The 22,664-nt window shown below is 54.8% G+C and overlaps 1 protein-coding gene across 1 annotated transcript; it reads right to left on the bottom strand.

The window, feature by feature from the left end:
* On the bottom strand, positions 462 to 21,278 carry DPH7 (diphthamide biosynthesis 7; the record flags this gene model as incomplete). Its single annotated transcript, XM_018054751.1, has 9 exons — positions 462 to 965; positions 12,621 to 12,793; positions 12,965 to 13,030; positions 13,384 to 13,453; positions 17,607 to 17,779; positions 18,151 to 18,242; positions 19,529 to 19,616; positions 20,011 to 20,144; positions 20,808 to 21,278. Coding segments are annotated over 9 exons (1,686 nt in total), but the record flags the coding sequence as incomplete, so codon positions are not given.

Raw genomic sequence — 22,664 nt, 5'->3', positions numbered from 1 at the left:
GTGTCCAGGTTTAAGCCACAGTGAGGAAGCGTGACTAATCCACCATACGACCTAACATTTCCAGTTTATGGTATGCTAAAGCAATACACCCTTCTTTTTGGTTATTTGCACGGGAGGCTATGCAAGCACTTCTGGTGCCATGATCTTTTTTTAATGTTCATATAAAACTACTAATATAACACAAAAACAAACTACTTTGGTATTATAAAGTAGCTTTAAAATTTTTAGTTAATGTAAATAGTTGCTTATATAAGTCCTAAGAACTGAAAGTCAAAACACAGGAAACTGACAAGTTTGAGAGCTGGGAACCAAGCCCCTCCTCCACCCCACCCCCTGCTGCCACAGAGACACCATTTTGAAGGGCCCAGCAGATAATGTTTATCTGAGAGGCCAACAGGTTTTCTATTTACTGAGAAAATTCCACAGATGCACTGAGCCCCATACAGTGAGATGACACTTCATTCTCAAAAAAGATAAAGACGTACTCTAGGTTTTATTTGTGGAAATTGTCTTTACCATGTCAAACCAAGCAAGGTCTTCCCCAGCTCAGATGTTCTCCCACTTCCAGAGGTGAAGAACATGATTATAAAAAGAGCAAGTGGCCAGAAGGTTGATGTCGAAGTTTGCCGCCTCCAGATCCTGGTCGCAGTCACAGACCTTGACCCCTGGAGTGGGCAGCCGGCCATCCTCGTCCTCTGTCTGCAGAGGAGCCTCTAGCTTGCTCCCATTCTGGTGTGTGGTGCCACCCACTCCGCTGTCAGCTAGACACTCCGAAGAGGGTGCTGGTGACAGGTCTGCAGCCTTCAGGGTAGGGTCCTGGTCTGCTGTTCTGGTTTCTGGGTCACCGCCAGGGAAGGACGGCTGGGTCTGTGGCAGACGGCAGAAGTGGAGCCAGGACCAGTCGATTCCATACACCAGCGAGTTGGGCAAGGGGTAGGACAGGGAGACTGCGTCCTGCTCTTCCTCTGGAGCGAGATGGGAGGACACAGGAAACTTAGCCAGTTACTCTCATCACCCACCCCCAACAGACCCTGCCCACCCTCAAAGAGAAACTTCCAAGAACCACCACCGTGTGTCACGCAGAGGACTGCTGAGACACAGGCAGAGAAGGGCAGGCCTGCATCCTGCAGTGAACGCACTCTGCCTGCAAGAGGAGGCAGCCTGCGCCACGGAGCTCCCACCCAGGGTGCCTGAGGGCTCAGCGTGAGCCAGACAGAGGGAAGGGGGCGCGTCAGAAATGAAGGGAACAGGACCACACCGCAGGGAAGCTGGTGTGAGAGACCACGAGCGTGGACGGGGCTGAGCTGGCATCTGGAACTGGCAACATGTCAGAAGTGTCCCGGCACACAGAGCTCCCTTAGAGAGTCTGGGTTTGGACTGGGAAAGGAGTCATTCACTGCCTGAGCAGCTGTCCTCGTGGTGAGTTGCTGTGGCAACTCTGAAGATGAAGGGCAAGACTGGAAAATGTCAGGCCTCGTTCTGGACAGAACGTCACCGAGAAAGGCTGAAGAGGGACCCGTGACCAGGGAGAGAGATGACGAGGGGCCCCCTGTGGTCTGTGGCGAAGAACCTGCCTGCCAGTGTGGGATAAACCGGTTCAGTCCCTGGTCTGGGGGACCCCACGTGCCGTGGAGCAGCTAAGCCCGAGGCTTGCAACCACTGAGCCCGCATGCCCTAGAGCCGGTGCACCGCAAAAGGAGAAGCCGCCACAGTGAGAAGGCCCTGCTCTCCACAACCAGAGAGAGGCCTGCACTGTGGTGAGGACCTAGCACAGCCAAAGATGGATAAATAGAAATTCTAAAAATAAACATGACAAGGTGTCAGCAAACCTGAGCTGGTCAAGGGTCCAGGCCAAGGCTGAGGCTGGTAAGTGAGCTGGGGGTGGAAAAACTGTCACCAGCTGGACGGCCCAGGGGCCGGCCATTCGGTCTTCAGTCGCCTGGACACCATAGCGGCGGCCCCGGTGCATGGATCAAAGCGACAGCACTGAGTCGTGATCAGCCTCTGAACCGTGCCCAGAGTGAGCGGTGAAGACGAGAGCCCAAAGCCGGCGTCAGGAAAGAGACCAAGGACACAACCAATGCACCAGAGACCCTCCTCCCCAAGCCAGGGCTCTGCCTGAGCAGAAGGGGCTGCAGAGAGAAGCCCGGTGCCGGGCTCTCCCGGAACACAGAGAGGCACCTGGCACCACCACAGAAGGAAGCTCCAAGGAGACCGCCTGCCCCTTGCTGTGCACATCTGGGGGCCTGGGAGGCAGGGTCGCTGGCACAGTAAAGGCCTACGATTCTTTCACATCCAACAACCACAGGCAGTGTCCACTCGCGGTCCAGGCGGACACAAAGCCTCCTGCCACAGGCAGCGCCACACAGTAACGCAGCACGCCTGCTGCTCAGGGCACTGCGGCAAGTGCTAGGCTGCCGGGAGCCAGCGTGAGGAAGGCCCGTGACAAGGTCATGAGGCAGGAAGCTGACATACGCAAGGCGTGCTCAGACTTCAGGGACCCCTCTGGAAATTCCTAAGCATGTACCCCAACAAACATCTGCCGGCTTTTGTGCTCTGCTTTTCCACTCTTCTGACATTTTCTGGAAAAAGTCAATTCAGGGCTTTAGTCTTCTGCATTTGAAAGAGTGTTTCAATCCAAAAACCCCTCTGATGGCTTTCTAGCCTGCCTGCAGGACTCGTACAGCTGCGCATGCGATTGTTTGAGGCCTCCTGACCGCACAGGAAGCTTAAAACATCCTAGGAATGTAGGGGCTTCCGAGGAGTCAAAATCTTTAGAATAGGACTGATTAAAGGTTTCATTTGTTGAGTCAATGCTTGCTGCCAAATTTTCATATCCTTTATTTTTAGATATAGTTGGTATATAGAAAAACAAGTAGTAGACCTGGTATTAGCAACATTAGATCTTTGAGTTAAGTACCTTCTTTGCTATATCCCACTGCACCTTTGTTCTATAGAGATGTAACTTTAATGCTTTAAGGAGATGCAGATTAAAGAAAAACACTTCAGGGGAAACAAAATTAACATTCATTAAGGAAGAGAGCCAAAAAGTGTTAACAAGCCTCTTGGCCAGAAGATAATGTAAATCACCTGAGACCTTTTGTATACAAAATGATGTATAGAAAGAGTCTGGGCTGCGAACGCTACATAATTTTGTGTTATCCATTGATCTCCATGTTTTATCAAAAGTATAAAAGGCCTTCTGAACAATAAAGGAGGGGGCCAGTTTCTCGGACCAGTTTCTCGAACTAGTCTCTCGGCCTGGTTTCTTGGGACTCTGGCTCCCCCCATGTCTTTCTCTCTCTTTCTTCTTCTCTCCCTTTCCGTCTCTCTGCTCTTTACTTTAACTTCAGGCTGAATCTCCACCTGGGGCGCGGAGGCTCGCCAGGTCTACTTACTTGCCCTGGCTGTTAAGACCCGCACGAAAGGGAGCTTAAGGCGAGGCACCCTTAGATATTCAAGCGGGTGCCGGTGGCCCAACGTAGATGGTGCAAATTCCTTGTCTGGAATTTTATTGGCCTTCCGTGTAAACCAAGCTATTCAGCCCTCTTCCTCCACTTAATGTTCTTACTACACTATAGTTTCCTAATCTAATCTTATATTAATAAATAAACAAGTCTTTCCACGCCAACGCCGTCCACCCTTCGAATTCCCTGGATCCACCGGGGCTGGACCCCGGCACTAAGCAAGCACGCGGGGCAGCAGGCGGCCGGAAGCTTCCGTGAAGGAGAGAGTATGCACAATGCTGATCAGAACACACCGAAACAAAGTCAACAATGTGGTCAAAACACACAAGAAGCGTCTCCAGCTGGAAGCTTAAAACCACCTACTAAACCACACTTGGATAGACGGGGAAGTACAAGCTGGAATCACAGAGTTCTTCATAAAAACGAAAGCACAATCACCATGTATCAGAACCTGAAACTACGCTTAAATCAGAGAATAATTCAGACATAAAAATAATACAAAGCAAAGTAACAAACGTAAGTGAATTGTAGTCCCAACTCAAAAAAGAACTAAGGAGGCAGAAGGAGAGAAACAGCAAGCTAACAGAAGCTGACGAGGTGGGGAACAGTGACAACACGGCGAAAACGAAAAAGCAAAGTGGCTTCTTAAAAGAGAGCGCACACACTGCTAACTAGGGTGGACGTCTGTGTGTCTGTATGGCTATGCAGAGTGACACGATACAGCGAGTGACTGTTAGGGGATTTTGACCCCAGTAGAGACATAAAGCATAAACAAAGCAGCTTTCACAGAAAAATACAGAGAAAGTTAACACAGAATCATCACTCAAAAATAAATCAGGCCCAGATAGTCACAGGAGAATTTTCACCGCATCTTGAATATAACGATAACCCAAATGACATATAAATTATTCAAGAGACGATGAAAGATTTTTTTTCACATTTTTGTTTTGATTTTCACATGAACGAACCATAGTGCTGATAAATAGCATAAAAGAAAATCTGTGTCATCTTTGAACATTACTGAAAGCCCCAAATGAGGATGCCCCAGAATGCAATACTACACTGGAAAAGATAACCTGTCTTCCAAAGAGGACACACAGATGGCCCAAAGGCACCTGAAAAGACGCTCAACACTGTTAACCATCAGAGAAATGCAAATAGAAGTCACAATGAGACAGAACTTGACACCTGTCGAAATGGCCATAGTCCAAAAGACCACAAACACCAAATGTCAGGGAGACTGTGGAGAAGAGAGAGCTCTCCTACACTGCCAGCAGAAATGTGCACCAGCCCAGACACTGGAAAGTGGCACGGAGGTTCCTCGGAAACTGCACACAGACCTACCCACCATGTGATTAGCAATTCGATTCCTAAGAAAGTGAAAAAAATTCAAGATACAGGCACCCCAATGTCCATGTGTGTGCATGCCCGACTCAGACCCCATGGACTGCAGCCCACCAGGCTGCTCTGTCCATGGGGTTTTCCAGGCAAGCATGCTGGAGTGGGTGACCATTTCCTCCTCCAGGGGACCTTCCCGACCCAGGTGTGGAACCCACGCCTCTTGTGTCTCCTGCATTGGCCGGCAGCTTCTGCCACCTGGGAAGCCCTCGAATGCTCAGACAGAAGGCAGACATTCGTTCAGTCGTGTCCAACTGTTTCAACCCCACAAACTGCAGCCTGCCAGGCTCCTCTGTCCATAGAATTTTCCAGGCAAGAATACTGGAGTGGGTTGCCATTCCTTTCTTCAGGAGAATCTTCCCGACCCAGGGACTGAACCTGGATAGCCCGCATTTCAGGCAGATTCTTCACCTTCTGAGCCACCGAGGAAGCACTCTAATGTTCACAGCAGCATTATTTACAGCTGCAAAGAGTCAGACAAGACTAAGCTGCTAAGCACAGCACAGAGAACGGTGGTTACCAGTGAGGAGAGGGAAGGCGGGAGGGGCAACACAGAGAGAGAGGGTTAAAAGATACAAGCAGTGTGCATCCATTGTGTCCAACTTTCCGTGACCCCCTAGACTGAGCCCACCAGGCTCCTCTGTGCAGGCGAATTTTGCAGGCAAGCATACCGGAGTGGGCTGCCATTTCCTGCTCCAGGGAACCTTCCCAACCCCGGGACTGAACCCACACACGCCTCTTCCGTCTTCTGCACTGGCAGAGTCTTTCCCACTGTGCAATCTGGTAAGCCGAGTCACAACCTAAACTATCACATATAAAACAAATATGCTACCAGGATATACTATACAGGGGCTTCCCTTGTGGCTCAGAGGATAAAGCATCTGCCTGCAGTGCAGGAGACCCAGGTTCGATCCCTCTTTCCCACTGTGCAATCTGCTAAGCTGAGTCACAGCTAAACTATCGCAGAGGAAGCAAACGCGCCACCAGGATAACTGTGCAGGGCTTCCCTGGCGGCCCAGCGCTCAGGACTGCGCTTCCACCGCAGGGCGTGCAGGCTCGAACCCTCGTAGCAGAACTAAGTTCCCGCATGACGTGTAACAAAAGCCGCCCCAGCAAAGGATCTCTTCAAAAAACATACATGTGAAATACAGGGCTGGATAAAGTACAAGCTGGAATCTAGATTGCCAAGAGACAGGTCAATAACCTCAGACACGCAGATGACACCACCCTTATGGCAGAAAGCAAAGAGGCAGTAAAGAGCCTCTTGATGAAAGTGAAAGCGGATAGTGAAAAAGCTGACTTAAAACTCAACACTCAAAACACTAAGATCATGGCATCTGGTCCCATCACTTCATGGCAAATAGATGGGGAAACAATGACAGACTTTATTTTTTGGGCTCCAAAATCACTGCAGTTGGCAAATGCAGCCATGAAATTACAAGATGCTTGCTCCCTGGAAGAAACGTTATGACAAACCTAGACAGCATATTAAAAGCCAGAGACATTATTTTGCTGACAAAAGTCCATAGAGTCAAAGCTATGGTTTTTCCAGTGGTCATGTATGGATGTGAGAGTTGGACCATAAAGAAAGCTAAGAGCCAAGAATTGATGCTTTTGAACTGTGATGCTGGAGAAGACTCTTGAGAGTCCCTTGGACTGCAAGGAGATCCAACCAGTCCATCCTAAAAGCAATTAGTCCTGAATATTCATTGGAAGGTCTGATGCTGAAGCTGAAACTCCAGTACTTTGGCCACCTGATGCGAAGAGCTGACTCACTGGAAAAGACCCTGAAGGCGGGGGAGAAGGAGAGGATAGAGGATGAGATGGTTGGACAGCATCACTGACTCGATGGACGTGAGCCTGAGTGAACTCCGGGAGCTGGTGATGGACGGAGAGGCCTGGAGGGCTGCCGTCCACGGGGTCGCAGAGTCGGACACGACTGAGCGGCTGCGCTGAACTGTGCAGCCCAGAGAATAAAGCCAAAGTTTCAGAGCAACTGTGAACGGGGCCCAACTCTTAGAGCTGTGGGTCACTGCATTCTCTGCTGCTGCCACTGCCAAGTCGCTCCCGTCGTGTCCGCCTCTGTGCGGCCCCGTAGACGGCAGCCCACCAGGCTCCCCCGTCCCTGGGATTCTCCAGGCAAGAACACTGGAGTGGGCTGCCATTTCCTCCTCCAATGCATGAAAGTGAAAGGTGAAAGGAAAGTCACTCAGTCGTGTCCGACTCTTAGCGACCCCATGGACTGCAGCCCACCAGGCTCCTCCGTCCACGGGATTTTCCAGGCAAGAGGACTGGAGTGCGGCTATATTATGTATCCGAAACATAATATTGTAAGTTAACTATACCTCAATAAAATAAAATTTTTTTAATTAAAAAAAAAAAAAAACTACTTTGACAACTAAAAACGAAACCATAACCAAGCGTGATTTATTCCAGGAATATATATTCCATATTAGAAAACCCACAAACAAAATTTACTATATAAATGTATCCAAGGAGAAAAATACAGTTCAACAGATAGTATAAAAGCATTTGACAAAAAAAATCAACAATTCCTGATTTTAAAAAATACTCAAGAAAACAGAAATTGATGAATACTAAGGACAGGTGGCTCAGACGTGAAGAGTCCGCATGCGATTAAGAGACCCGGGTCCGATCCCTGGGTGGGGAAGATCCCCTGGAGATGGGAATGGTTACCCTCTCCAGTATTCTTGCCTGGAGAATCCCATGGACGGAGGAGCCTGGCAGACTACAGACCATGGGGCCGCCAAGATTCAGACACGACTGAGTGACTAAGGCTTTCACCTTCTTTCCAAGGACACACTTGAGTCCTTATATATCATCAAACTACATGGGAACTAGCAGGGCCCCTCTTCAGGGTCAGGAATAAGGCAAGATGTCCTCCACTCTTTTTAAAAGTTGTACTGGAGACACCAGTAAATGAAGTTAAATGAGAAAATAACTAAAGGCATTCAGTTGGGAAAATAAAGAACAAAACTCTAACCTTCTGCAGATGACACCAAGTTTACTCGCAAAGCCCAAGGAGTCAATAGCAAGACTAATGGAAACACGTGTTTATAATTGTCAGAATACGAACCTACCGACAAAACGCAACAACTTTCAGACAGACAGCAATTTAGTTAGAAGATACAGTGAAGAGAATGCCCGCCTACAAGAGCAACAAAAACGTTAGATTACTGAGGAATATGGTTAGCAAGAAATGTACGATGTATGCACACAGAAGAAAAGTCAGTTCTCGTGGACTGGTTCAAAACTGGGAAAGGAACACATCAAGGCTGTACACTGTCACCCTGCTTATCTAACTTATATGCAGAGTACATCATGTGGAATGGTGGGCCGCATGAATCCCAGCTGGAATGAAGACTGCTGGGAGAAATATCAACAATCCCAGGTGTGCACATGACACCCCCGTAAAGGCAGCAAGTGGAGACACACTGAAGAGCCTCTGGACGGAGGTGAAAGGGCTGCGTGAAGAAGCTGGCTTGAAACTCAATATTCGAAAGCTAAGATCATGGCATCTGGTGCCATCGCTGCGTGACAAATAGATGGGGACACAATGGAAACGGTGAGAGACTTTATTTTCTTGGACTCCAAAATCAGTGCTGATGGTGACTGTAGCCATGAAATTAAAAGACACTTGCTCCTTGGAAGAAAAGCTGCGACAAACCTAAACAGTGTATTGGAAGGAGGAGACATCACTTTGCCAACAAAGGCCCATACAGTCACAGCTGTGGTTTCTCCAGCAGTCAAGCTGGGTCATGAAGAAGGCTGAGCATCGGAAAATTGATGCTTTTGAACTGTGGTGCTGGAAGAGACTCTTGAGAGTCCCCTGGACTGCAAGGAGATCCAACCAGTCCATCCTAAAAGAAATCAACCCTAAATGTTCACTGAAGGACTGAAGCTGAAGCTCCCATACTTTGGCCACCTGATGCCAAGAGCTGACTCACTGGAAGAGACCCTGATGCTGGGAAGATTGAGGGCGGGAGGGGAAGGGGATGACAGAGGATGAGATGGCTGGATGGCATCACCAACTCAACGAACGAGTTTGAGCAAACTCCGGGAGATGGTGAAGGACAGGGGAGCCTGGCGTGCTGCAGTCCATGGGGTCACAGAATCAGACACGGCTTAGAGAATGAACAGCTACAAAGATACAAGAACAGATCTGAACAAACGGAAAGGTGTCCCTTTTCTTGAATAAGATCCCAGATGACAAATAAGTCAGCTGGAAAGTTAATTTGTATTTAACGCAATCCCTATAAAAAACCAATAAACAATTTTTTCTGGGACAAGCTAAGTCAACACTCAAGTTCAAACGTAAGAATAGTCAGGAGGCCCTTGAGAAAGACCTAGAGGGGGCAGGCAGCCCACTCTAACAAACGCCCTGAATGCTTCCGAGGTTGAAGAGCAGGTGTGAACACACTGAGACAGCCAGGGGGCAGGAGAGAAGGTGCAAAACGCAGCGTCTGTCCGGGAGGTGCCTGCACACAAGAGCTGGCGTCTGGAGTCACCAGGGGCGGGGGCGGGCGGAGGATGGGCTTTCCAGGAACAGCGTCCGGACAGTTCCACGTGTCACACAGTAGGACTTGGGTCAAAGTCCTAATTGTAGAAAGATGACGTCTGACAAATACGACAAAACAGTGATGAATTCCTTTAGGACCTGGCTGTCTTTTTAACTGAGATTCAAAAACCTAGACTCAATGAAAAAACCTATAAATCTGATTGCACTTTTGAAAAAAACCCCAACTTTCGTATGGGAGGAAAAACACTATACGCAAAATCAAGGTAAGAAACAGAAAAATTATTTCCGACATAAAACAGATTAAGGGCTGATGACACTGATACACGGGCTAATACAGGAACTCTAAACCAACGGAGAAAAAGACCAGGAGTCAGAGAGAAAACAGCCAAAGAGAGCTCAGAACAGCAGGAACATGAAGCCAGCCCTTCAGGCAAGCGAAAATGTATTCAGTTTCACTCCTAATTAGGGACATGCAAATCTCAGCTACTGTGCAAAGTCATTTCACACCCATCAGCTGCAAAATTCCAAAGCTGGGACACATTCTGCTGGCAAGGCTGTGGGGAAGCAGGGTTCTCATCCGTGGCTGGTGAGATGATGAAGTCAGACAGGTATCAGTCTGTGGGCCCTGCAATCCCACACCTAGGCACTGACCCTAAAGACACACCTCTAGCAAGCAGAAACACAGACGCAAAGCAACAGATATGAAGCACTATCTGTAACTATAAGACACTAGAAATAACCCAAATAACCGATAGAACTGGAAGAAACTGGAGCATACCCACTCAGTGGAGTGCTATGTAACTCAAAAAACCCCCAAACTCTGTGAACCCATAAGGAGTGATTTCCAGGGTGTGCTTTAAAAGTGAAGTAAACAAACATGAATCCATGCAGAACATCTTTTCTGTGCCAAAGGAGAAGCATGGATATGTAAACAGACATGCTAATTTCTGCGAAGAGACACAGAACTGTAACCCCGACCTAACGGACAGGTTGCCTGCAAGAGGCGAGTGGGAGCAGCGTGAGAAGAGGCTGGGCCTCTCTGCTGCTGCTGCTGTTCAGGCGCCCAGTCTCGCCCGACTCTGACCCCCGGACTGCAGCACCCCGGGCGTCCCTGCCCGTCGCCGCCTCCCGGAGGCTGAGCGCGCCTCTAACACACCCTTTTCTCTTTCCGGCTGCACCATGGTGTGCGGGGCCTCTGCTCCCCAAGCAGGGACCGAACCTACGCCTCCCGCAGTGGAAGCATGGAGTCTGGACCACCAGGAAGTTGCTCACGGAATTTTCATTTCTAGAACACTGTTAATGTTTTCACACATTCAAAAGGAAAACTAAATCAATGAGGATGAATGAAAACATCCTTCAAAAAAAGGAACAAACTGAACTGTGTTTCACACATGACTGCCACACAGAAAGAAACACAGCTCTAGTCCAAGTGCATCCTGAACACAGCACAGTGGCTGCACCAAGCTAATGAACAGACAGGACGGCGAGAGCGTCCGAGCCCTGAGGTGCGTCGGGCTGCTTGTGGCATGGCACCGACAGCACTCCACAGGCTCAGGCACGAGAGCCAGGACTGCTGGGAGCCAGGGGCGCGCAGAGCAGGCGCGGCACGGAGAGCTGTGCTGCCGGACGAGCTAGAGGCGCCAGCATGAGCTCAGGCTCTGACACACACGTGTGTGCACACGGAAACCCACATACACAGACCCACAGGCATGAGCATACATGTGCACACAAACGGGTACACGCACGTGTGCGTGCAGCTATGCAGACCCGCAGACACATATGTGTACACGCACTCACTACTAAGAGGGTCCAGGGCTTCCTGGAAAAGCAGCTTGTCCAGGGCGTGGGAGAGGGGGAGCCCGAAGTGAGCCCGGCGTGACCAGAAAGGGAGGCGCCACCTCAGCCACACGCCCAAAAGCAACACCGGCAATAAACGGACAAAGCCGCGTCTCGCGGCTGCTGAGCCCCCCGCGCGGAGGGCAGAGCGCCACTTCCGGGAGGCCCGACAGCAGCGCGTAAGCCACGGTGCGTCTGCTCCAGACTCGCAGCCACGGGCAGGCTGACAGCACCCAGCACCCAGGGGGAGGCGTGCGCGCCTCTCCTGGGGTCAGACGACCGAGGCTTTAAAACAAGCGCTATTGGAGACGGACAGCGACGTCCTGTGATGAGAAGAGTCGACACAGCAGGACCACACGCCAGCACGACCGGACACGCACAGCTAGCGAGCCCCCACGTCTCTGAAACAAAAGCTGACAGAAACGAGGGAGGACACAGACACAAACCAGCAAGACCGCTGAAGCGACTGTGGTCCAATTAAAACGTGGACAGCACCGCAGACACTGGCTGCCCACTTTCAGACGCGAACAACCAGCCAGCCACCAAGAACAGGTGGTGCCCGCCCCCGACGGGGAGAGCACACGGTCCTCCCCAGACGGACCGCACACCGGCCACAGTGAGTCCCAGTGACCCCAAAACTCGACTCAGTAACAGAAACTCAGGATGCTCTGAAAAATGTGCAAGTTAAACAGCACTCTCCACGGTGACCAGTGGGTCGGAGAGGAAATCGCAGAGAAGCTGGAAGACACTGTTTGAGATGAATGAAAACAACACACCAAACTCACGGGACACAGTGAGCAGTGTTTAGAGGCGATCCATCACTGTGAAGCCGGCACTGAGAGAGCGAAGAGAAGCAGAGAACCGCCAGAGCGCCCACAGGACAAAGGGCAGCAACACGGCAGGAGCAGAGCCCAGGGCTCGGACAGGGAAGCCTGGAGGCCACAGCCGGCAGAGACGGTCGGGAATGCGTGAGGGTGAGGCGGCCACCTGCCCCTCCGGAGGAGGGGACACGACCCCGGGCGGGGGGATGGGGGCAAAGTCAGGGTGGGGCTTCAAGAGAAGAAAACGTGAGGGACCCCTGGTGAGAGGAAGGCCAGTCCGCCTGCTGGTTCTGCCTGGAGCAGGAGAAAGAACCGGGGCAGTGGCTGAAGCGTGTCTGGAGTGCAGGCCGCTGAGCCCGAACTGTCTGCAGCAGTGACCAGGCCCCGGTGGGGCTGGGTGTCACTGGTGCAGAGGCACCCAGATAACAGAGCCGGTCAGGCGAGGACCTTGGTTAGAGAGCAGGGGCTGAAGCTGGGACTCTGGAGTCACCGTCACGGCAAGGCCGGGCAACCCGGGAGCGTGTCAGGACAGAGGAGCCTGGTGGGCAGGCCGCTCACCTGCTGCCTTCTGGTAGCTGATGATCGTAAAGCCGCCGTGCATGCAGGCCGCCAGGAGCAGGTCGCGCTGGAACGGGTGCCACTTGAGCCTCCACACCCCGCCCCGCACGGGCACGTCCGCCAGTGGCCGCCGCGGGCTCCGCATGTCCCAGAGGAGAACATGCTCGTCGTAGCTGAAACCCGCAGATCTCAGCCAGCGCGCGGGAAACGGGGGCTCCGTAGGCAGGGCACCCCTCACAGGAGACCCAGACCTGCCCCTCCAGGACAAAGTCCCTCCCTGAGCCCCCAAGGCCCACACTCTGGTTCAAAGAGCAGGCTGGTCAGACACCACAGCTGGGACTCACCTTCCTGTGGCCAAGACGTGCTCATGGTGGGGGCTGCTCTGGACGCTGCACACGCCCATGGAGTGTCTGCGGGGGGCGGGGGGCTGAGCAGGCGCCCCGCAGCTCCCCAACAGAAGCCTGGGGTGGGGGGCTGAGCAGGTGCCCTGAAGCTCCCTAACAGAAGCCCGGGGTGGGATGGGGGGCTGAGCAGGCGCCCCGCAGCTCCCTAACAGAAGCCCAGGGTGGGGTGGGGGGCTGAGCAGGTGCCCCGCAGCTCCCCAACAGAAGCCCAGGGTGGAATGGGGGGCTGAGCAGGCGCCCCGCAGCTCCCCAACAGAAGCCCGGGGTGGGGGGCTGAGAAGGTGCCCTGAAGCTCCCCAACAGAAGCCCGGGGCGGGACGGGGATGGGCTGGGGCGGGGCTGGCCCCACAAGGACTCACCTGCGGCTGCTGAAGGTGGCAGCGTCGGGCATCCTGGTGTCCCAGCCCTTCAGGAGGCCATCGTCCCCACCTGCACGGAAATGGAAACCGCCCCCGCTGGCCAGGAGGCACGCTGAGGACGGGCACCAGCTGCTTCTCAGGGTGCAGTCACGTCTGTGAGGGTGTTTCCACACAGGCACGCGAGCCCCAGAGGCAGCCAGCTGTGCCGCCACCGTGCCTTCACCCGAAGGACAGACAGAGGCACGGGCGCAGAGCGACCCGCCACACAGACTCAGCCCTTCCGGCTCGCGCAGCCAGGAGCCAGCATGGCCGCGTCCGAGCGCTCGGAGCGCAGGAGGCTCCGCAGACGCCTGCACCTGGCAACACATTTCCGTGTGTTTTAAAGAGAAAGGTCCCTGGTAACCTCGCAGGAGAAGGGCTTCTTTTGAGGAAACTGAAGCAACAGAAACGAGAGGGGAGTCGGTGCCCTGGCGCACAGCCAGTCTTTGAAGACGGGCACAGTGTCCCAAAGGAAGACGGGCAGAGAGGGCAAGGAGGAGCAAACCAACCACAGAGCCAACCGCGCTGAATGCGCCACTCGCCCGCCGCCCGCCGCCCACCGCCCACCCACCAGCACTTCCTGGGCGCACCACAGACGGGGATGGCAGTGAACGCGACCTGTGTCCTTGGACCAGCAGAAGCCACCATCCCGGTACTGAGCTGCAGGTGAGCCTCAAATACAAGCTGCCGTTCCGTGGCAGGGCCGTAAAGAGAGCTGGCTGTGGTTTCTTTACACGCTGGGCTCCCTTCTCTCACACTCCACGTGCTCCACCAGGAGCTCCTACTGATCGGCCTGCACGCAGCAGTTTCCCACCCTTCCTCCTCTCCACTGCCCCCACCTCACCCCTCACTGCCCCCCAGCCTACACCCTCAGCCCTTGCAGCCTACACTCAACACACTAGCTAAGGCTGTTGCTCACTCACCAAGTCGTGTCCGATTCCGTGACCCCACGGACTGCAGCATGCCAGCCTCCTCTGTCCTCCACTATCCCCTGGAGTTTGCTCAGACTTATGCCCAGAATCAGTGATGCTGTGTAACCATCTCATCCTCTGCCGCCCCCTCCTCCTTTTGCTTTCAGTTTTTCCCAGCATCAGGGTCTTTTCCAATGAGTCAGTTCTTTGCATCAGGTGGCTAAAGCATTGGAGTTTCAACTTCAATATCAGTCCTTCCAATGAATATTCACGACTGATTTCCTTTAGAATGGACTGGTTGGCTCTCCTTGCAGTCCAAGGGACTCTCAAGAGTCTTTTCCAACACCACAGTTCAAAAGCACCAAATTTTTGGCGCTCAGCCTTCTTCATGGTCCAACTCTCACATCCGTACATGACCGCTGGAAAAACCACAGCTTTGACTACACGGACCTCTGCTGGCAAGTGACGTCTCTGCTTTTCAGTACGCTGTCCAGGTTTGCCCTAGCTCTCCTTCCAAGGGGCGGGTGTCTTAATTCTGCAGCTGCGGCGACTGTCTGCAGCAACTCTGAAGCCCAGGAAAATGAAGGCTGTCACTGCTTCCCCTTCTTCCCCATCTATTTGCCAGGAAGTGATGGGCCAAGAGGCCATGATCTTTGCTTTTTGAATGCTGAGTTTTATGCCAGCTTTTTTACTCTTCTCTTTCATCTTCATCAACAGCCTCTTTAGTTCCTCTTCATTTTCTTTCATTAGAATGATAAGGATCCTCTTAAATTTTAAAATGTTAAGCCAGAAAACATTCCTCTGTCCAACACCCCGCAACGGCTCCCTTCCACTCTGAGCAAACGCCGGCGCACTCCCGGGGCCTCAGCCCAGCGCCCTGTCTCTGTGACCCCTCGCCTCCTGCTCCACACTAACTGCTCGAGACACACAAGGCTCCACAGGACAGTCTGTGCCGCCCACGGCACCCGATGCCCTTGCCTGTCCGACCTCCCTCCTTCCGAAGTGTATTCACCACCAAGCGTGTTACACTTGGCATTCCTTGTCTGTCTCCGCCAAGCGCTGGAAGCTCAGTGAAAGCAGGGACTTTATCTTCCTCACAGGAATCTCCCAAGCCCCTGGGACAGTGCTCGGCACGTGGTTGGTGCTCAACAGACACTTGTTGGACGAATGAATTGATCTCGAATTGTTAAAACATTGTCTCACTCCACTGCGGCTTGAATCAGCTAAGCCTCAAAGCAGAAGAATCAACCCATGAGCGAGAGCTCAGAAAATCAAGTCCTTACTGTTCTCCCTGAGTCTGTCCAAGGGTGCAACAAGGAAAACTCCAGAAGAGATCCCCTTTCAGGGGAAAGTAAGCATTAAACACAAAATCAAAAGTGGTTTCAGGACATCCCTGCCCGTCCAGTGGTTAGGAATCCGCCTTGCAATGCAGGGGATGCAGGTTCGATACCTGGTCGGGAAATTAAGAGCCCATGTGCCCTGCGATGCGGCAAAAAATTAGTAAAAAGGAAGAGGACAGGGCGCCATGAGGCCAACGGCGAGGGACTGAGCATACAGTGTTTCTAAAGACGAGACTTTAAGCTGGGCCCTGCCAGAAAAGTAGAATTAACCTGTGAAAAACCAAGATTAGAGGAAACATAGAAGAGTTGACGAAAAGAAGACACAGCAAGGAAAAATCACTCAAAACGGGGCCAGGAAGGCGCAGACCCAGTCACCACTCAAACCCAGAAATCACTCAAAACGGGGCCAGCCGGGTAGGCGCAGACCCAGTCACCACTCAAACCCAGAAATCACTCAAAACGGGGCCAGGAAGGCGCAGACCCAGTCACCACTCAAACCCAGAAATCACTCAAAACGGGGCCAGCCGGGTAGGCACAGACCCAGTCACCACTCAAACCCAGAAATCACTCAAAACAGGGCCAGCCAGGAAGGCGCAGACCCAGTCACAGAACACCCGGGTCCCTGCTGGGTACCCTGGGTGGGAGCTGCAGAAGGCTCAGGACCGCGCGAGTGAGAAGCTCGCGTGTCCAACCACCTGCTCTACCCTCGAACGGGAGGCTGGGCAGGAGAGGTTGAGCATGAACGCAGGCCACTGCTCGGCGCTCTGCCGTGACCACAGCGTGGGACCGTGGTCATGACAAGTGGAAAGAGAGTAAGAGAGATACAGCCAATTCCAAGAAATGCTCAGAAGGCAAAACCAAGACACAGACTCTCGGGAGGGGCGAGCAGACAGAGACACCTGATTTGGGTGCCCAGACCCTGTCCCGGAGTGCAGGGCACGGCAGGGCCACACGGGAACCCAGGCACGGCCAGAGCCCGCGGAGGGGAGCGCTGGCGAGCACCCCAGCATGAGCGCAGGGAGCTGGCAAGACAACACAGCCAGAGCTCAGAGGCAAGGCCTGCTCCCACCCGCGAAGCGCAGTGTCTGTGGAGACGCAGTAACAGTCAGGAGGGCGATGATGCGGAGCGAGAAGAGGACGCGGGCGGGACCAGGAGTGCGCTGGCGTGGGGACGAGCCTGCGGGGTGGAGGGTGCGTGGCCGCAGGGAGAAGCGGCGCTCGGATCGCACAGCCTTGACGCCCGGGAGGGACGCAGGGTACGACCAGACAGGCCCGTGGACCTGCCCCCTGGGCTGGGCAGCGCGCTGTTCTCCACATGAGGCTGCAGGCCACACTGCTCGAGGTGAGCACGGCACGCCACCAGCACCCAGACAGGAGACGAGGCCTCAGCTGCTCTCCAGCCTCTGCGGGTTCGGCAGCCCTCAGCTGTCTTCTCTCAGAGCCCCATGCCCTCCGCGGCCACTAGGGTGGAAGGGGCTTCCGCTGCCCACGTCACCACCCCATCCAGACGTGCCACGCACACCACCAGGAAGCCGGCCTTCCCTGCCGCCGGCCTGCCCTGGGAGGGAAGCCATTCCGAAAGGGGACATGCAAGCCTAAGACCCAACACGACCGCTCAGCACTGACCCAGACGATCAGGCAGCAAGCAAGGGTCTCCGACCGGACTTCTGAAGGAGGGCGAGGACCCCTCCCCGGGAACGAGCGTCGGGGGGCTCCCACGGGGGAGCAGCGCCCCCCAAGAGCCCGCGGTGCCCGGGCAAACCGCGCTTCGCTCTACAAGGACAGCTCCGTGAGCACCAGCTCGGCTTCCGCCCCAAAGTGTGCTCTCCACGAATGGCTGGAGGAATCGCCCGGTGACCCGTGTCTCCTCTGCTCCCTCCCGCCCCTCACCCTCAGCCAGTCTTCAAGGGGGCACTCAGCGGAGGATACCAACCTGAGTACACGACTTCCGTCTGCCAGTAATTGAAAGCAGCGACCCAGGCCTCAAACTGATGGGCCTGCCACGTGACCACAGCCTGTAGTCCGGGCCCTGCTTCGCTGATCTTCAGGAGGTGGAGCTGCCCTTTGGAGTCGCTGCTAATGATTTTCAACGGCTGGTCACTGGCCCTGGACGCAAGGAACCAATGGAGAATCTGGCTGAAATCGATTCACTGCCCTAAACTCCTCACCTCTTGTGGTTCCCAAGCAGGGACACGTTATGCCCCCAAGACACAGCAGAGAGAGGCTCTCCAGGCCCTGGTATGTGAACAAGCCTCCTAAGAGGCGTGCCTGGGCAGAAACAGAAGCTGCCATGAGCTTGTCAAAATAAACTAGGGTCGGCTTCGCCTGGTGAAAATATGCCCCCTTTCTCTTTCAGGATAAGGGCTGGCTGTGACACTCCCAGGCATGAGAGCCACAGTCACGGCCGGCAAGGTGGCTTTCCTTCTGTCTCTCACATGAGATAGCCAAGACTCAGGCCCACCTCCGCTGGCCCTCACCTCCCAGCTTTCCCAGTGGACCAGTCCAAGGACAAGGTGAGACACTGCTTTTCCAGGGCCAAGCGGGAGCAGGGCTGTAGCGTCCAAGTGTCCTGCTAGAGAGAAGGAAGACGTCAGAGGGGAGCGAGCGGCCCCGGCGCCCCGAGGAGACCACTGTCTACTCCGGTGAACGTGTCCTCAGGCACCCTGCAGAGCAGAGCCTGGGAACACTGCCAAGCCCGCTCCAGGAGCCCTCACTGCTGAAGGAGGACCTGCCCACACACGAGAGCTCAGGGGAAGCGGGCCTCTCTGCTGCACAAGCCCTCCTGGAGACGAGCACGGCGCCCGCGCAGCCTCTTGGAAGCGCTGCCGCTGCGGCTTCCCATCGCCCAGGGCCTCCAGGGACAGGACAAAGGGGACTTCGCCCGGACACAGGCAGCCATGGACACGCCGCTTCTCTGGGCTGGACTCTCTCTGCAGGGCAGCTGTGCTGCCTCCCAAGTCTTCCTACTCCTGCCTGCAACTCTGGTTCTGAGCGCAGCCCTCCTCAGGAAGCCCTGCCGTCCTTCCTGAGACAGGGCTGCCGCTCTCGGCGTGTCTGGAGCGAGGCCTTCCTCACCAGCGCTCAGCGCCGTGGGCCCGAGGCCAGCCGGGCCCGCCCCAGAGCCCACGCGCAGCGCCTGCATCAGCGCCGCCCCTCCACTCCCCTCGCCCGTGAGCCAAGACGTGGTCAGGCTCCTTTCACCTGCCCCCGCCCCCAGCACGCAGGCATTCTACAGACGCGTGACATGGGACTGCTGTCAGACGCCCGGGCGACAACACGTCACTAAGCTGCTCAGCCGTGTCTGCCGCTTTGCGGCCCCAGAGTACAGTCTGCCAGGTTCCTATCCATGGGATTGTCCAGGCAAGAAAACTGAACTGGGTTGCCATGCCCTCCTCCAGGAGATCTTCCTGACCCAGGGATCAAACCCACGTCTCCTGAATTGCAGGCGGATTTCTTACCCACCGTGCCATGTTTGGGGAAGCCCACAGGAACCCTATGCTCTCTTAATTACTGATGATAGACACCACTTCGCCCCAGGAAACACTGCTCTTCCTGCCCAGCACTGCCAGCCCAAGAATGCTGCCCAGGCTTTTTCCTAACAGGGTGTTCAGGCCCCCTGTCAGGTTAAAGGGCCTGCCTGTCGCTTCAGCTCCTCTGCTGGTGACACACAAGGTGTTTTCCTCTTGGGAGTTAGACGTAGAACCCGTGAACTTAAAACCCGTGAACTGTGTGCTACCTTAGAATATTTCACGATAAAGTTCACCACCGAACAGATCATCCTAGAAAAAGATCACCTCAGCACAGCCTCCCTCCGTGTTCCTTGGACCCCTCACTAAGCCTGGCCCAGTCACTGACCTCAGATGGCACCAAGCGGAGGAGCTCTATGGACCCAGAAGCATCCGCCACACCCAAGACGGGATGGCCAGCCACTGGAACGTGACACCTAGGAGAGAATGCACGTGCCAGTCAGAACACAGGATGTGCCCGGAGTACAGGGAAACGCAGGCACCCCCGTGACTCAGTTATAGATTTCAGTTCCAAAACCAGTTTGGAGCCTACAGTTCTGTTCCTCCAAGTCCAGTTTATGAAGCAGAATATCAGCACTGCTTCCCAAACAGACCGACAGCACCTGTACGGCTTGGAAACTGAGAAAAGAAATGAACCCCAAGTTTACAGCAGCCTCCACAGGCAGGAAAGACAGGACAGGAAATGAACCCCAACTTCATGCAGATGCCTCCCCGTCTTGTCGGATGCCACCAGGCATCAGGCTCCTCTGACTAAACAATCAGGTCTTCATGACGAATTCCAACCAAGGGGGACTGTCACCAAACGTGTACCATTTCATGTCCAGGATCGCGGGAGTGTCTCTTCTCTGGACCTCAACCAGGGGGCAGGGAGACCTGTCCTCATTGCAGCTGTACAGGTAGAGACGGCCCAAACGAACCGGAGGCTCGGCGACACCCAGTCCACTCTACAAAAAAACGCACATGTTCTTCGAATACCTTAAGACACCGAGGAACCCAAAGGGTGGGAAAAGGGACAGGGAGAGAAGAGGTTTGCCAACTCTCGGGAACTGATTTTCTGAGCTGGAGAAATGTCTTTTCTCTTGTATGTGATAAACGAGTAGGTGGATTAGGATACAATGCTTCTTCTAAAGGGGCCGACAGAAAGGAGCTGTGGTTAGGATTCCCTTGGGACACAGTTTGCCTGCCTAGGACGGTCCCAGTGCCAGCTTTCACTCTTAAAAATGCTTAGGTTTGGATCCGCATAAGTGGATGCCTTCAAGGCATTAGGTAGAGCTCCTGTGACATCCCCTTTTCTCTTTGCTCTAGACTTCACCCACAACCTGGGCCACGCCGGCAAACAGACGACATTCCGCGTTCAGGACGCCGTTTCTGACATTCCGGCCACAGGCCAAGGTCGCGTCCACCCCGTGTGGCTCCACACGAGATGTCTCCACTCCAGCCTCACCGCTGCAGACCAGAGAGGTCTCAATGCCTGCGGTCGGCTCTGCCTCTCAGGAGCCTCTCCTCGCCCTTCTTGAGAGGAGCTCGAGTCGGGGACTCGAGCCGCTTGGGAACGGCCACCTGGGGCCGCAGACCGCCCGAGGCCCGAAGCAAGGAGGCCCGCGCACCTGGCACGCCCCGTCGGCGGGCCGGCCCTCCGGCTTCCACAGCTGGTAGGTGCCGCACGCCAGCAAGTGCCTGCAGCCGGCCAGCGGGCACCACTCCACCGAGTCCACGGTGAGCTCCGTGTCCACCGCCTGCAACAGCTGGACTCGGCCGTCGGCTCCCGCGCCCCCGGAGGACGCGGCGGCGGCCGTGGTGGCGGGCAGCGCGCGGCAGAGGCTGAGTAAGGAAGCCACGCTGACAGCGCCGAGCGCGGGCGCTCCGCGACGGGGGCCGCCCAGCCGGGTGCACGGCGCGGCTCCCACTTCCGCCGCCGACGCCAGGCCTCTTCCGGGGAGGGACTTCCTGCCCCACGGACACGCCCGCGAGGCCGCGCTGCCGCGCCCCCTGCTGGCCGGCAGACTCAACCCGCCCCGCGTGCCCCGCGCGGCGGCGAGGCCGGCCCGGGATCGGGCACCGGAGCGTGCGGCACGGAGTCACCTGAGGGCCGGACTGTGAAAGGGGAGCGGAGTCCAGGGTCTGACCCAAAGAGCCTGGGCACAGGCTGCCCTCCCTCTCCCTGGTCATGTCCACCGCAGGGAGCTACCTGCCTGTGGGCACTAAGTGCAGCGCATCAGCGGACGCAGAATCCTGCCAGGACCGCAGAGAACGGAGACAGGGTGGGCCCAGTGCCCAGCCGCGAGCAGGAAGGTGAACAGAGGGCGCGGAGCAGAGAGTGTCTGAGCCCCAGGGGCAGGTGGGGTCCGTGCCCGTTAGACACACGGTATAGGGGAGGGCACCCAGCACACTCACTCTCTGACTTGGAAAACTGCGTTATGTGCTGGCACCATTCAACAAAACCCAACTCTACAGCGCAAGTCTGGGGAAGGCAAGTGTCAGATACTGTTATGAACTGAATGCTGTTATTGTCCAGTGGCTAAGCTGTGTCTCTGCGACCCCACAGACTGCAGCCTGCCAGGTTTCCCTGTCCTTCACTCTCTCTCAGACTGAATTGTGTCCTCCCCCCAAGACATGCTGAAGTCTTATCTGCAACGTCACAGAATGTGATCTTCAGAAACAGGGTCTTCACAGAGGCCATCCAGTTAAGGCCATTAGTGTACCCCTAATCCAGTTTCACTAGCAGCCTTAAGAGGAGATGTGGTCTATTACAGACACCCACAGGAGAAGCCTGGCAGGCATGAAGCCTCTACAAGGAAAGGGCTGCCTGAGGCCACTGGAAGCTGGAAGAGCCTGGAATCTTCAGAGGGAGCACCACCCTGCCCACACACTGGTGTGCAGGACCTAGACCCTACATTGTTTTAAGCCACCCAGCTTGTGTTCCTGTGTTACAGCAGCTACAGGAAATGGGACAAGACTGAAATCCATATGGAGACCTGGGTGGTTTCTATGGCTAGAAAAGGTCAGCTGTTCAGATGGCAGCTGAAGCAGAGAAGAAAGGTCGGTCAGGACACAGGAGGGCACCCTGAAGTGGCTGAGCCACACACCTTGATCTAATCTGGTGCAGAAGGCAGGCCAGGCAGCCCCCTGCCTCACTCCTAACAGGCAAGAGCCGTCAACAATGGACCTTCAGTCGCTCTCAGATGTGTGGCTGCAAGTCAAGAGGTCGGGGCTGTCAGAACAGAGCCAGGGGCCAGATATCCAATAAAGGACAGGGGAAGCAAGGGGATACAGCCAGCCTGTGGGTGCCGGGGCACCTTCCTGGGGCGGCCGCTCCAGGGGCCATGACAGTGAGAGCAAGCCCTCCGCCACCCTCTCAGCTCCACCCAGGGCCCTGCACCAGCCCAGACTCACAGTCTGCCAAGCAACACAAGACACAGCACCACCAGGAAGGGACAGCCACCCGCTATGCCGCCGCACCCCCG

Source organism: Capra hircus, chromosome 11, assembly GCF_001704415.2.
Source record: "Capra hircus breed San Clemente chromosome 11, ASM170441v1, whole genome shotgun sequence".
In the NCBI taxonomy this organism is placed as follows: domain Eukaryota; kingdom Metazoa; phylum Chordata; class Mammalia; order Artiodactyla; family Bovidae; genus Capra; species Capra hircus.
Note: the sequence above shows the minus strand (reverse complement) of the source record. Positions and strands in the feature narration are given on the sequence as shown.